This window comes from Antechinus flavipes, chromosome X (assembly GCF_016432865.1).
Source record: "Antechinus flavipes isolate AdamAnt ecotype Samford, QLD, Australia chromosome X, AdamAnt_v2, whole genome shotgun sequence".
Taxonomy (NCBI): Eukaryota; Metazoa; Chordata; class Mammalia; order Dasyuromorphia; family Dasyuridae; genus Antechinus; species Antechinus flavipes.
In genome coordinates, this window is record NC_067404.1 from 37,289,842 (window position 1) to 37,306,258 (window position 16,417).

The 16,417-nt window shown below is 38.1% G+C and overlaps 1 protein-coding gene across 1 annotated transcript in view; it reads left to right on the forward strand.

Annotated features, from left to right (window-relative positions):
- The window catches only part of MCF2 (MCF.2 cell line derived transforming sequence), a 136,225-nt gene that overhangs the window by 95,739 nt on the left and 24,069 nt on the right, over window positions 1-16,417 (forward strand). The window contains exons 17-23 of the mRNA XM_051969150.1: window positions 4,797-4,882; window positions 5,241-5,329; window positions 10,601-10,667; window positions 12,134-12,249; window positions 12,350-12,419; window positions 13,222-13,314; window positions 14,328-14,420. Of these exons, the coding sequence (XP_051825110.1) occupies window positions 4,797-4,882; window positions 5,241-5,329; window positions 10,601-10,667; window positions 12,134-12,249; window positions 12,350-12,419; window positions 13,222-13,314; window positions 14,328-14,420 (614 nt within the window). The remainder of the gene's footprint in view (window positions 1-4,796; window positions 4,883-5,240; window positions 5,330-10,600; window positions 10,668-12,133; window positions 12,250-12,349; window positions 12,420-13,221; window positions 13,315-14,327; window positions 14,421-16,417) is intronic.

Consider the following 16,417-nt stretch of genomic DNA (forward strand, 5'->3'; position numbering starts at 1 on the left):
CTCAATAAGCTAGCGTGTTAGCACAACTCTGTTAAGAAAACATGCAATATGAATAAATGTGATCTTGAATGTTACTTCCAAAAATTAAGTTTGTAAGTAGAGGATGGGGGAAGTAGACAGTAGTTTGCCAGAAAAAGATCTCAGTGTTATGTTTACTACAAACTGTTAAAAAAAAAAAAGCTAATGTTCTTTGGGGATGCCTTATGAGAGACCTGGTTTTCAGGAATAAGGAGGTGATAGCTTTTGTACAATATACGCTTTACATAGATTCGAGAACCCAGACAGTTTACCGGGAATAGAGAGTGTTTGAAAGTGAGCAACATTCAATTCCACCAGAGATTGCAAGGTTGTCATTGGCCCGAAGCAGAATGACAATTGGGATAGTCCCTAATGGGTACCTAATACCTTCGAGTTTACCAAGTATGGTCCCATCTAGTCTCATTCGCTCTTTCCAGCAGAGCCCAGTGAATTGAGCAGACTTACTTTTTTTTTTTTTTTTAAATATTTTACAGTTGAAACCGAGGTCCAGTGGAATTGATTGGCCCAAGATCACATGGAGCCCTGACCAGTAATTCAGGCCCTATGATTCCCAGTTCAAGGGTCTCTCCACTACAAAGATTTCTTGCTTCTAAATCTCAAGGCATGGCCTTGGCAAATGAGCCTATAAATAAATTCATTAGTCCAGGGCTGTATTAACCAGGGATCTTTAATCTCCCATAGCCCTCTCTAACCCTTCTTCACCCCTCCACCTGCCAGAAAACTCCCAGGGAATAAAATAAACTGGGATTCTTTACTTTTTGTCTGAAAAAAAAAACCCCAAGAAAGCCAAAAAAACCCTTTCTGTGGTTTGCACAGGCTGCTGGGAAGCTGTTGGCATCGCTGACACCAGCACAAGAGATGTCTGATAAATGCTGCTGGTAATTGAATTGGCAGCTCTATACCCTGGAAAGGATTTGCTTGGGCTTGAGTGGCTGAGCCTTTGGACCCCCCTTTCACAGCTGAGATGTAACCATTTCAATTCTGAGGCTCTTGTAAAGCTAATAGAGACCAGCCTTGGGCTGTCTCTTTCATTCTCTCTGTCTGTCTCTTTAACTTTGTCTCTCTGTCTCCGTCTCTGTCTGTTTCCATCTCTCTTTGCCTCTGTCTATATCATTGTGTTTCTCCATGTCTCTGTGGCTATATCTCCGTCTCTGTGTCTCTCTGTGTCTGTGTCTGTCTGTCTCTTTCAGATTTAGCCTTCCTGAGATTCCTCTCTCAGCTTTGGGAAATGGCTGTTGATCACTTGGCCTTCTATTTTCTTGCTCACCACTTCTTCCATCTTATTTTCATAATAGTGTGCTTGACTTAATTAGAAATTTTAATCCCTACCTAGGATTTCAAGATATTTTTATTTCATAAGTGAACAAAGCTTTTCTGAATTTTGTTGGCATGGTCTGCCTTTACCCCCTCTCCCCAATCCTTTCTTTGGTAGCAGTTAGTTAACTTAGGAAAAGTTTCCATAGAAAGTAGGTCAGACTGTAGTCTGATTTATACCTTAGAAGCATTTATCCAGAGGAATAGGATGGAAGAGTTAAAGGAAATTGTTGATATAGTCTTTTGGGTCATCCATCACTTACAAAGTGGAATGTGATGATGGTCTCTGTTCTCATGGAGGTGACAGTTTAGGAGGGGAGCCTCGAATCATAGAATTTCTGTGCTATCAGATGCCTCAGCAGCCATCAAGTGTAATCCCTAACCCCAAAAGAATACCCATTATTTCTTTCAATTCAGGGAGCATTAATAAAAAGCTTCCTGGGTACCAGACACCGTGATAGCCACTTGGGATACAGAGACAGATATGATAACAGGTTTTCCTCAAGGAGCTCTTATTTTCCTGGGAGAAATGAAGGGGAGAGAGGAGGAAACTTTTCCTACATCTTGCAAGAGTTGTTTTTCTTTTTCTAATGGGAAGTTGGAAAGTGACTACTTATAAAGATAAGATTAAGAAAAATTAAAAGAAGGCCACTAAGGCATTTTTTTAAATGCAGAGAGGTAAGTCCAGAAATATGTCTAAAAAAGCAGGTAATCTCTGAAAGCTACAGGTTGAAATTATATATATATGAATATATAAACATATATATTCATAAGAAACTACATATAATAGAAATATGCTATTTCATGTACAATCCTCCTTTTTGTTCTATATTTATGGAGATATCCATTATTTAAGTCTTTGTTAAGTTCAGAATTTAAAAAATTAAAAAAGAAACAACATGTACACCAGTTAAGAAACATAAAATGCATACACTATAAAGAGTAATTTTTGGAGGGATTATGATACTAACAACTGAGACAATCGAGAAAGGCTTCTTGTAAGAGGCAGTGCTTGAGCCTTGAAGGGTGTGCCTACGAAGAAGAAGAGGGCAGGGAGTTGAGCATGTAGTAATGTTGCTGCAAGGTATAACAAGCAAGCCAAGTTGGCTAAAACAGTGGAATATTCCCCATAATAGGCCATTTTGCATTTGCTTGAGGCCTTTTAATAAGGGGGCAGATATTTTCTGCCATTTCCCCAGGCAGCACAGTGTACTTTGTTAGGAAGTTACTTGTCTGACATTAAGCTTTGATTTGCCTCATTTTGATTTCGACCCATTGCTCCTGGTTTCACCCTTTGGGGATGAACAGAACAAATCGAAGGGGATAAATGGGACACAATTATCTGTGATGCAAATTTGAATATAGGAAATACCTATGTGAGTGATCTGTGATTTTGTGCAGAGTGCTTGTCATCCATAGCTCGGGAGATAAGTCTTTGAGAGTTAACTCGGGCTCAGAGAGGCTCTAAATTAATGTATCCAGGGTTATTTAGCTAGCATGTGTCAGAGGAAGAATTTGAATCTATATCCTGTGCTCCAAGTTCAGTATACTATGCATAAGACTAGGCTTTCTCTTAAAAGTAAAAAAGGGAATATACATCAAGTGTTAAGGGGGAGCCAGAAATATAGAGCTCAGATTTGTCTGGGGTGAAATAGAAGAAGCAGTGTATATCTTCGGTTTGATTAAAGGTAACCAATTCTACTTTTTAAGCAGTAGTTTTCTTTTTCCAAACTCTTGACTCTTTTTTTATAATTCTTTTGTGTCACTCTCATTTTCTTTCCCAATTTTTCTTCTATCTAACATGATTTTTAAGATCCTGATCGAGCTCTTCCATGTGTTCTTTCTGAGCTCGAGACTACTTCCCGTTTTTCTTTGGGATTTTGCCTCATAGGTGTTTTGACATTGTTATCCTCTTCTGAGTTTGTGTCCTAAGCTTCCCTGTAACCATTATCACTTCTTGTGGTCAGATTTTGTTGTTGTTTGTTGCTCCCTTTTTTTTTTGACTTTTTTTCCCCCTATTTTTAAAATTTGAGCTCTTCTCCTGGAGTGGAAGGGGTACTGTCCAGGTTTGTGCCAAGGGTCTTGGCTGTTTAACTAATACTGCCAAATTTGGATATTAAAGTTGTATTTGATATATTTAATTCAAGTGGTTTATATATTTGGAATCCTGATGCAATTAGAGTTAATTGTGGTATGTGATGAAAGATAAATCTCTTTTGTTCATATGGCTATCCCATTATCCAAACAATTATTAAGAACCAAGAAATAAAAGTAGATGAATATAAAGAATTCACATCTGATATGCCTACATAAAAAAATCACCATAAAATGGAACCACAATTCAACAAAAAATGTTTGGAGAATGGTAGTGTTTAAAATAGTAATAGGGAAGCTCACAAGTCGAGAGAGTTGGGGAGGAAAGATGAGCTCATTTTTGGACATGTCAAGTTTACAATGTCCATAGGACTTCTGTTTGGGATGTCCAATAGGCATTGGCAGAGTGTATGGAGAGTTCTGAAAATTGTTTTTATAGACATGATGAATCCATGGGAGCTTATCAGATCACCAAATGAGATAAGATATTTGGGCCACTGTCTAGGATGAACATACCTGATTATGGAAGGGTTGTGATCTGCTTCGTGGAGGGTAGTCACATGTGGTAAACCCAAGATGCTCAAGAAATCACAGATCCTTTACGTATTTAGGCAACTAATGGGACACAATGGGGTTAGGACAATTTGACTCAAATTCTACCTTCGATGTTTATTAGTCTTATATCTCCCTCAGGGTCTGTGAACTTCAGACAATTACTTAGGACTTATTTCCTACATCATAAGTGAGTTATCACCTGAAATGTGAAGAGTTTCTGCATTGTAAGAAACCCCAGAGTTTTTTTTTACCTTTTCATATAAATAGAAACAGTCAGCTATGGTGTGTTGAAAGCACAACCATCCCAGAATTTCTCATTTGTTTTTTAAGGATCTAAATGTGTTCATTCTCTGAGTGTTAGCTTAGCTCTTACCTCTTGGAATCTAAAACTTCTAGAATGCAATTTTGGCTGGCCCAGTCGCTGGCTGTTTGGGAGTATTTGGTCTGGTTATTTAAGCTCCCTGCCTTTGTCAAATCATTTTTAAGATGATCCTAATAATCGTTGAAGCTTTATGCGGAGTGTGAGGGTGATTACTGATTGTTCAGCATTTTTAAAGACCTCTAAGATATTGTACTATTATTATGTGAAATTGACACCCTGCTACAGCTCACTCTGTGGTTCATTTAACCTGCAAGTTCCTGATTCCCTGCGGGATCAAGTCCAAATATTAATTCCTCTTCACCTCACTGTTCTGGGCATTATCTTTGAAGCAGTATTAATGAGATACACATATTTCAGTGTTCATATTGAAGTCAAATGGATGATTCTCTTCTTTTCTTTATTTTTATTGAAGGGATGGACTTTAATTCTTCTTTGAAATTCTCCTTTGATCTCTCTCTTCCTGGGAAGAAGTCAAGAAAAAACCAAAACTCACGAAAAGTAAGAATCATTGCTAATAAATTTTATAGCCAAGATTGACCACAGGCAAGTCATCTCTGAACTGCAAGTGACTTTCTCTCATTATAGAAGGGTCATGAGCAGTATTAAAAGGCTGGGAAATCATATGCTGGACATTCTGAAATTAACTATGGAATCACAGGTTATCAGTTTGCTACTCTTGAATGTGGCTTCAAGAAGTTGCAGATGATTGATATTTTATGATTTATATTTAGATGGAAAGGTCATTGAAATGGATGTTACTGTCTCAGGCTAAGACCTAATATGAAATGAGTGCTATGCAGCTCCTAAACCGCTTTTGTTTTAAAGCTGATTTGTATTGCTTTCAAATGTCTTCCAGATTGAAGTGATGCATGATTATCAAGAGAAGAGAAATTCCTTACAGTACTTTATTTCAGAGAATGATGACAGCTTGCATGTGCTTAAAAGGTATAGTCCCCTCTGTCCTGACCCCTTTCCTCCAACCCTTTTCATTCATACCTATTCTAACAGAAGTTCCCTGAAGCTTGGAAGATAATATGATGTAATGGAAAGCATATTGTATTGGTAGCCAGGTAATCTGGGTTTGAATCCAGCTTGGCATTGTACTTCCCATGAGACTTTGGGGCATTCTCCATTAAATTGGGGGGATTGTAGGGGAATCAGAGACAGAGACAGATAGACACAGAGAGAAAGAAAGGGAGAAAGAGATGGAGACAAAGAGAGACAGACAGAGAAAGAGAAAGAGAGAGAGAGAGAGAGAGAGAGAGAGAGAGAGAGAGAGAGAGAGAGAGAGAGAGAGCGCACGCGCATGCGCACAAGAACACAGAAAACAGAGACCACATAGCAAACCAGGACCACTGAAGAACTGGATTTTTTTTTCTAATTTCTAATTTATAAGTTTGGTCATCATTTCCCCCTCTTATGCCTCTTCCTCCTCTGTAAAATGGGAAAATAACACATTCCTTAGCCATCTCAATGTGCTTGAAAGCACTTTGGAAGCCATCAAGTGTGCAGAAAATAGAAGGTAATGTTATTTAGCACATTTTGCAATAGTTGTTTTTTATAGTGGTATATAAGAATATGAAGACATTTTGCTAATAATAATACAAGATCATGAGAGTTTAAGGTTTAAAGAGCAGTTTGCAAACACTATTTCCTTCCCAGCTATGCTAGCTTGATGATATTGCTATCACCATTTTACAGATAAGAAAACGATCTTGTGACTTGGCCAGGGTCACACAAGTAGTAAGTTTCTGAGACAGGACTTAAAAATACTCCAGCGGGTATTAGCTCAGAGATACTTTAAAGTGTCCAATGAGTGAGAAATTAGATTAAATTGTTATTTATGCTAAGTAGGAGAAGAATCTCCTCTTTCACATTGAATCTCCTATTTCGTATTGAAAATGAATTTGAACTAAGGCTATGTTCAGAAGCTCTATAACTACTGTCTTCAGGCAGATTTCTAAAGTGGGCAAAGATTCTGTCTTCTGTATGTCATAGAAAATTCTCAAATGACAGAGACACTAAAGGCAGGGAGAGAACTGGGGTTTAAACACTCATTCAAATGGTGATAAAGTGAGGGAAATATGTTTTTTTTTTTGGTAGTCTCTGATGAATGATGTTACCATTGGAGGAAAATTCCTCTCTTGAAATAGCTTAGCTACTCATGTCTAACATAGACAGTTGCCTTGGAAACAGAGACACTAGGTAGTTGCCCATGGTCATACATGTAGTATATGTCAAGGATAGGTTTTGAACTTAGGGCTTCCTGATTCTTTTTTTTAATAGCTTTTTATTTATAAGAGATATGCATGGGTAATTTTTTAGCATTGACAGTTACAAAACCTTCTGTTCCAACTTTTCCCCTCCTTTTCCTCCACCCCCTCAGATGGCAGGTAGGCCAATACACATTAAATATGTTCAAGTATATCTTAAATACAATATATGTATACATGTCCATATAGTTATTTTGCTGCACAAGAAGACTTGGACTTTGAAATAGTGTAAAATTAGCCTGTGAAGGAAATCAAAAATGTAAGCAAACAAAAACAGAGGGACTGGAAATGCTATGTAGTGGTTCACACTCATTCCCCAGAGTTCTTTCGCTGGGTGTAGCTGGTTCAGTTCATTCCTGCTCTATTGGAACTGATTTGGTTCATCTCATTGTTGAAGAGGCCACATCCAGTAGAATTGATTATCATATAGTATTGTTGTCGCCATGTCTAATGATCTCCTGGTCCTGCTCATTTCACTCAGCATCAGTTCATGTCAGTCTCTCCAGTCCTCTCTGCATTCATCCTGCTGGTCATTTCTTACAGAGCAATAATATTCCATAACATTCATATATCACAACTTACTTAGCTACTCTCCAATTGATGGGCATTCACCCAGTTTTCAGTTTCTAGCCTCTACAAAGAGGGCTAAGGCTTCCTGATTCTAAGAATGTGTTCTAGGACTACCTCATAGTGGCTTATGAGAGATGCCTGTGAATATTGTCAGTGTGAGCATTTACACCTTGGAAATTGGCAAATTCTACAAATCGGGACTTGATTTATTATTCCACTCATTAATTAAACCAGAGAAGTCAGATATGCAGCCCACAGACCGCAGATGCAAAGTTCCTGAGCCTCAATCAGACTGAAATGTAATTAAAAAATGTTTAACAGAATAAATAAAAATACGATAAAATATAGATGACATTACCTTTGAAAACTAAGGCAATATGAGGTTTGCAGGAATACTTAGGAATGGTTTAATGGCCCCTGTTTTTTATTGGCCTTTGACACAATTAATCTAGACTTCAGAAAGTGATGATGAAAACATTAATGATTGGATTAAATTTGTAAGTGTATCATGCAGATATTTTTTCCAGAGATACAGTTGTTAAACATTTATCATCATAGAGTTGGCCAACCCTCTAGGTGCTACATTGTATTGCCTCTCTGGGAGCTATAAATATAGGAAAAACAATTCTGCGGTCTAGAAAATCTCAGTATCGTTGTGATATTTTTCCAGGGAAGCTTTTAACTACTTAACTTTTTAGAAAAAAGTTTTATTGATACCTTAAAAAAACCCTACAGACATTTCTGTACATATGCCTTCCTTCCAAGGCAGTTTCTCTTGTGACAAAGAAAAATAATTAAATAAAAGCCAAGTAACCAACATATCAACCTTATCTGACAATGTAGGCAATATTCCAAACTTAGTCCCCTCCCTCTTCAATAGAAGGAAGGATGTACATTTCCATTGTTATTGTATATATTGTTTTCCTGATTCTGCACACTCCATTCTACATCACTGGATACAAGTCTTCCTATGTGTTTCTTAGTTCCTCAATTTCATTGTTTTTTTGTAGCACAGTATTATTTCATAAGGATCAGCTAGATGGTTCTGTGGATAGAGCACTGAACTTAGAGTCAGGAAGGCCTGAGTTCAATGTGGCCTCAGACAGTTACTAGCTGTGTGACTCTGGGCAAGTCACTTTACCATGTTCATTTCAGTTTCCTCATCTGTAAAATGAGCTGGAGAAGGAAATGGCAAACCACTCCATTATCTTTGCCAAGAAAACCCCAAATGGCGTCATGGAGAGTTGGATGTGACTGAAGTGACTGAACAACAATTATTTTGTTGCATTCATCTATTAAAATGTATTTAACTACCAAACCACCAATGGAAACCAATGTTGTTTCTAGTTTCTATTAAAAAGAACATTATTATGTATATTTGGCATAGATGGTACCCTTATTTCTATCTTTGACTTTCTTTTTAGAAGTTTTTGCATAAGTTGTCATAATCCTTCAAAATTTGATGAGTTGTAGAAAGAATGGGCAAACTGATGCATTCCTGGTAGAATTATAAGTTGGTCTATCTGTTGTGGAAAGTAATTTGGAACTATCCAAAGGAAGTAGCTAAAATATCCATGCTCTTTGACTCAAAGAATCCATGATTTGTCACATACCTCAAAAATGTCAATGACAAAAAAGACCCAATATACACTAAAATATTTACAACATCATTTTCTGTGATAGCAAAGAACTGGAAACAAAGTAAATGCCCACTGATTATGGAGTGTTTAAAACAAACTGGTGGATGAATGTGATGGAATATTACTGTGCTGTAAGAAATGATGAATACAGGAAAGCATGGAAAGATTTGTATGGATTAAAACAGAGCAAAGTTAGCAGAACTAAGAAAACAGTATACCCAATGACTACGGTGGTATAAATGGAAAGAGCAACAATAACAAGAGAATCAAAACTGAATGTTCAGAAATTATAATGACCGAGCCAAAGAAGAGAGAGGAGAGGTACCTCCCTATTCTCCTCTAGCTTGTTTGTAGGTATAAGGTACCACTTATATGGCATATTACATATAAGATCATACTTTTTAATTCGTGGGTTAGTTTTGATGACTTTTTTGGCTCTTATTTTTTATTCTTTACTATGTGATTGACTAGGAGTGTGTGTTTGGACAGAAGCATTGAGAAATGCAGGTGATATCAAAGGAAAATATATCAGTGCCATCATGATAATGAGAGGGAACTTTGTATTAAATTTCTCTGACAAAAGTCTTGTATCCAAGATAAATAGAGAATTAACACAAATATATAGGATCAAGAGCTATTCCTTCCTAGATATGTGATCAAAGGATATGAGCAAACAGATCTGAATAGAATTGCAGGCCATTAACAACCAATGTGAAAGATCTCTCCAAGTTATTAAAATTTTAAGAGGTGCAAATTTAAATAATTTTATGGCTTTAGATCATACCCAGCAAATTGGCAAAGATGACAAAAGTGGTCACTGTTGGAGAGTGTAGGAAGACAAACACTTGTTGACACTGTAAATTAGTTGGTCTAATTTGGAAAACAATTTGAAATTATGTGAAAATAATACTAAACCTAAGCATATAAGGATCAGATTTTGTTATAAACTTTGATAAATCATTATCACATAGATCAAAAAAGAAGATAGGGTCAATAATTTTAATAAGAATAAAGTATTCTGTATGCTCTACTGGTATTTTCAGGATGTCAGGAGAACTGGACTCCTTGCTCATTGGGTGGACTACCCTTCCCTATAGTAAATTTATGGGAGGGCATGAAAAATGGGCAGTCATGGAAGTGTTTCAACTTCCATTATTAGAGAGGCTATATATGTTTATCTTGTGGTTATGTGTGTAGATTCATTGGAGTGTTGGAGTACCTAGGCCTGGAAGGGACCTTTAAAAGCATCTAATCCAATCCCCTCATTTTACAGAGGAAGAAGGAGACTTAGAGAGGGGAGGTGATTTATCTGAGGTGACACAGTTAGCCAAATCCAATTTCTTGTGCTTCACATCCATTCCTTGCCAATAATTTTTAAAAAAGTAGATTATTGTTTTTCAGTCTCCAGAATAAATTATTAAAACCCATTCAACCTGGTTCAAGAGTTGGGAGAAGAAGCAAACATAATACTTAGGTTAGAAATCTTGTAGCAAGATTTCATTTACTTACATTACAACCCCAAAGAACTTAATTTCTCAATTTGACTATAGGTCTTAGCATGTGTTCTGAATCTGGCTTAGATTGCCTGATTCTCATTTGTCAACACAATCCTGACTGATGGGAAGTCGTGTTTTCATGGACTTACATAGGATTTATTTAGGCTTTTATAAACTTTAATATGCCAAAGAAATAGAGATTTTACTAATTAAAGGTGTTTTCCCCTTTTTCCCCAGGCATGTCATAAATGAGCTAATAGAGACTGAGAGGGTGTATGTGGAGGAGCTGTTCATTGTCTTGGTGGTGAGTGCCATTGTAATTTCAGTCACTTTCCTCCCCTCCTTCCCCTTGTCAGAAATAATAGCTTGCATTGATAAAGAGTATTTTAAAAGTCTTGCTGTGGTTTTAAGTTATTGAATCTTAAAACCGCACAAGTCTTTTTGAATATGCCATATAGCTCTTTTATATACATTGTCTCCTTTAATCTTCACAACAGCTGAGTGCATTTGGGATATATTTGAAAAGCAGGTCTTCCCAATTCCAAGCCTTGTTGTTTTGATTTTTCATATTCACTCTAGAATATGTTGTTATTGGTGTGTGTGTGTGTGTGTGTGTGTATGAGAGAGAGAGAGAGAGAGAGAGAGAGAGAGAGAGAGAGAGAGAGAGAGAGAGAGAGACAGAGAGAGAGAGAGAGAGAGAGAGGAGAGAGAGGGGAGAGAGGAGAGAGAGGGGAGAGAGGAGAGAGAGGGGAGAGAGGGGAGAGAGGGGAGAGAGGGGAGAGAGGGGAGAGAGGGGAGAGAGGGGAGAGAGGAGAGAGAGGAGAGAGGAGAGAGAAGAGAGAGAGAGAGAGAGAGAGAGAGAGAGAGTGTGTGTGTGTGTGTGTGTGAGTGTGTGAGTGAGTGTGTGAATGAGCAAACAGCATGTTTCTTTCACCTGGAACTCCAGTCCAATGCAACAAGTATGTAATAAGGGCTTATTATATGCCAGATGCTAGAATACACCTTTCAAAAAGAAAAAAGAACTCCTTTCTGAAAGAGCTAACAACATATGACATTACAGTCTTTTAGTGCTTAATTTAAGGTTTATAATCATATTACATCTACTTATTTGGGTCTAACCACAACCCTGACAATTAGGTAGGGAAGGAGTATCATTGCCCTCGTTTTCATGGATGAGAAAACGCAAAACGCACAGAGTGAAAGGATTTGCTCAAGTATTGGCTGAACTGGATAGAACTGAGCCTCAAGTCATTTGAACCCCACGTTCATTGCCATTTCCATCACATATCACAGTTCCCAGGCGGCACTCTGGTACCAATATCACACGCTGCTCTGTATTTGAAAGAATAGCTTCTTGCTTACATAATGAACTCAGAGTGAAGTAAGATCCTCATTTTACCCATTCAGCCAGCATATGTTACAATAATGATGGCACAAGAAGTTCAAAAGGCAACATTCGAGACCAAGACATGTATGTTAATGAAAAGTTACTCAAGATACTTTAGTGGAATTCATAGGCTCATGGCAGGGAGCATGGAATGGTGGAAAGAACACTGACCTGGAGTTAGGAAAGACTCAAATTCCTAAATCCTCCCTCTGACACTTGACAACTGTTTGACTCTGAGAAAGTCACAACATTTGTGATCCTCAGCCTTCTTATCTATCTATTAAATAAGGATAATACCAGTAATATGAGTTAGGAGTGACAAAATTGTTAGGCAACATAAATTCTGGACTTAATAAATTGATGTCTCTTTGGGGGTTGGCCAGGGCTACCGAGCAGAGATGGAAAACCCTGAGATGATACCACTTATGCCAATGTCCCTGAGAACCAGGAAGGATGTTCTCTTTGGTAACATGCCTGAAATCTACGAATTCCATAAGAGGTACATTAATGATGAAGCAGACATTCTTACTTCATAGAATTATTTTCCCTCCTATGTCCAATGGAAGAGTTGTCTTATCTTTTCTCTCGACTTTTCACAGGATTTTTCTGCACAGCTTGGAAAGCTGCCTTGAAGCTCCACAACGCGTGGGATTTTGTTTCCTTGAAAGGGTTCGTTAGATCACTGTTCATCTCCCAAAGTAGTATTCTCCTTCCCAGAGAATCATCCCGGAGAACAGGAATTTCATTTTTAACCGGGGAGACAACAAGGCTAGATCTAGGGGGTCCCAAAAGTCTCAGTGCAGTTTTACACTTTAACAGCTAGACTTTTTGATGGCTTGACATGGGGATAACCTGTATGAGTATATAAGCAATAAATAGAAAGAAGAGAAATAGAAATACACAGAAAATTGTTAAAGACAAAGTAATTTGAGAGAGATAGCTGCAAGGCTCTATTAGAAGATTATGATTTTCTTTCTTACTTTCAAGACTGTTACCGTGGGGACCTAAAACTCATTAATTCTAGCATTTGTTTACTTTTGGTATCTAACGAGTATGAGATGCATAGTAGTTTACTTACTAAATGTTTTCTGAATTTATAAGACTATATAGCATCTTAGTTGTCCCCAGAGGGCCATCTAGCGCAACTGTTTCTTTTTACATAGGAGGAAACTGAGGCCCAAGGAAGAGAAATGACTTGCCCAACATCACAATAGACTCCTAGATCTAGAGCAAGAAAAGATCTCAGAGGGCATCTAGTCCAAGCCCTTTATTTTACAGAATTTTACAGAACAGGCCAAGCAGAGAAAAGGACTTTGTCCACGGTCACAGGGTAGTCAGCATGGCAAATCGTAATGCAGTATGGGCCTGTTCTCCATAGGCATTAATGTCCCTTCATTCAAGCTTCTCATCTAGCCTTGTGACTGATCCATTTGGAAAAGGACAACAATATTGCATTTTATTTCTCTTCCAGAGGAATGATTTTCAGATCTATGAGACATACTGTCAGAACAAGCCCAGATCTGAGCTACTTTGGAGACAGCACTCAGAAAGTGTATTTTTCATGGTGAGTGTTATTTTATTGGAGAGAGTAGGGAAAAGTGATTTTGGGGATTTGGGGATTTTGCTATTAGACTTGCCCCCAATAGATTGAGTGCTAGAAGGGACTTTAGAGGTTATTGGGTTCAACCCTTTTATTTTACAAATGGGGAAACTGAGGCTAAATGACTTCCCAAGGTCACACAGCCAGTTAAGTGTTAGAAGTCGATTTGAAAGTATGTCTTCCTGCCTCTGAGTCTCTGGCACTTTATTCACTATACTGTGCTGACCATCCAAGAGTGCTCTACTTTGTTGATTGCCTAATTTTCTTCTCCATCTCTGTGAACTACCCTTATTTCATTGCTGCCCTCTGACCTTCTGTTATACCTCTCTTCCCCATTAGCCCAAATTCTGTCTGCCTAATTAGAAGTCCCCAGATCTTAGGAGCCAAGGTCATGGCCATGCTGTATCCGACTCTAATGTGCCAGTAGTTTAATATTTAGCACAAATGATGTAGGTTGTGTTTTCCTGTTTTATGAAAAAATCCTTTATGCACATCCCATGTGATTTCTTTTCAACTCAGACTAATTTTTTCCCTGGCCTTTGGAATGTGGAAGCCATACTCATTTGCATCAGTGTATTTGGAAATGTTTTCACATTAGTCCCCAGTTCATCCTTCTTTCCCTAAATGTTTTTTTTTCCTTTTATACATCTCTCTAACGTACCAATTCAGTGCTAATGTACCCTTTAAAGTGTAAATTATTCAGTAAACCTAGTGCTTTTTAGGATTGTAGAATTTAGGGGCTTCCCTCTACCACATTAATGGGATAATTTCCAGTCTTTTCTAAACTGTCTTATACACACTAAGCTCTTATGCCATCTGGATGTCGTCTGGTTTCTTTCTTTCTTTTCTCTTTATTCTATTTGAGGTTTAACGGATATTCACATTTTTGAACTAGTGTCATTTAACAAGTGGCACTTTTATGGGTACATGGTTATAATTCAGACACATTGATCTTTCTATTATTTTTTGTGACTTAGGAATGCCAAAAGAAACTGGATCATAAACTTGGCCTGGACTCCTATCTGCTCAAACCAGTGCAGCGCCTGACAAAATATCAGTTGCTTTTGAAGGTATCCACGTGATGCTCATTAATTTCTGGGAAAATCACAAAAGGTTTTGGTAACTCTCTAAGCTGCATTTGGACTGGGTGGACTCTGGGACTTGCCAAGTCAAGGACCACACTGTGTTATTCTGTGTTCCCCAAATACTGAGGAGGCAGATTTCATCCTTTCAATGCCTGCCCATCAGCGCCTGATCTCTTGGTCACATGTTCTCATAAGTTACCACTGGGGAGGTCATATGGCTTCATTTCTTTTCATTCACTGTGACAAATTTTTATTTTTGTTTTTTATTCTGTATTTATTTATTTTTCCTGAGGCAATTGGGGTTAAGTGACTTGCCCAGGGTCACACAGCTAGGAAGTGTTAAATGTCTGAGGTCAAATTTGAACTCAAGTCCTCCTGACTTCGGGGCGCCACCTAGCTGCCCCTGACACATTTTTTATTAAATACTAAATATTAAGTGTTTTATTAAGTACATGCCAAACACTGTGCTAGGCTGTGGGATGCAAAAAAACAAACAAACAAAAAAATTTGCCTTTGGAAAGCTTATATTTTACTAGGGAGAAATGATTATTATATTACAAAGATAATAATTATAAAGAAACTTTAAGATCAAGAAAGTGCTAATGAATGGGGCCAATTAGGAAAGACTCCAAATAGGAAGTGATGTCTAAGCTGTGATTGGAAGTAAACTAGGGGTTCTAAAAGACAGGATTAGAAGGAAGTACACAACTGTGGAAGGCCAACCATGCAAAGGCATGGAGATGAGTGAGGAAGACAGACTGTTTTCTATAGGCAACAGCTAGAATGGAGAATATGTGAAAAAGACAATATGAAATGAGTTTGGAAAGGTTAATGGGTGCCAGACTGTGGAAAGTTTCAAATGCAGGACAAAGGATTTTCCAATAAAAGCATTATTATTGGGGAATATCTTGCATAATGTTGCCCCAACCAGCCCCTGTTCACAGCAGCATCATTGGTACATTATCTTGAAGCTCCTCTCCATGGTATCATTCATTATCTCTGCAGTGCTAATCAGATGTTTGGCATTGAGCTCATGCGTCAGCCCTTGTGGTTTTAACTCCCCCGAGTCGGCTTACTGCGGCGTTGCTTATTACTGATAGATGATGCTTGGCTCCCCCTGAAACATTGTTTCTCCTAATTTTAAGTTTTTGTGGAATTATCTAATGGCATCATTCAAGGTATGGTCATTTTTTGAGTCACATCCCATGTGAGAAATGCCCCTTTGGCATAAACCTCAAGCCATTATCCCACTGAGAACATCTGGCATTTTCTTAGCCATTTAATTAGCCATCCAGAGAGCTGTTTTCCTGGGGTTTTTATGAGGAACTTATATGCATAGCCTTCAATAAGAATTAATAAAAATTAAAACTGCAAACCCCTGTCTCTTAATGGAATGAAAGTGCTGCAAGAGAGGTTGCTTTGGTTTCCTCAGGAAAAGATAAAGATAGCATTCCCCCAGAGTATTGACGTGGTTTCTATTTTTTTTGTCCTGGAACAGTCCAGGTTTGGGGCATATTGATACATTTGAACTATGTGCCACAAAAATAAAGCAGGCATTTGTGTGCAGACCCCCCACAAGGTCTAATGATACCTCATATTTGTAGTTACTTTTCAGAGTTTTGCTCCCAACAACCCTGTAGAGAAGATGGTGAAAGTGTTATGACCCCTGATTTCATAGATGAGAAAACTAAGGTACCTAAAGCTGGTACAAAGCAGAGCTAGAACTCAGACCCAGCTTCTCTTTCTTCCAAGCCTAATCTGTCTCTTTCTCATTTATGCACAGCTCTTGCCTCTTACATGGTCACCCTGAGTATTGCAGAAGCCCAGTGCTTTAGGGAGCGTTTGCTTCTTAACCACAAGCCCCGATTTTATATCTTCCACATTTTAGAACAGAATTAGTTACTGTAGCACAAGGGTGACAAGTGAGGCAAGTGCCGTGTTCCCCGAACTCCACTGGACAGATTGTGTTATCCTGGAAATAA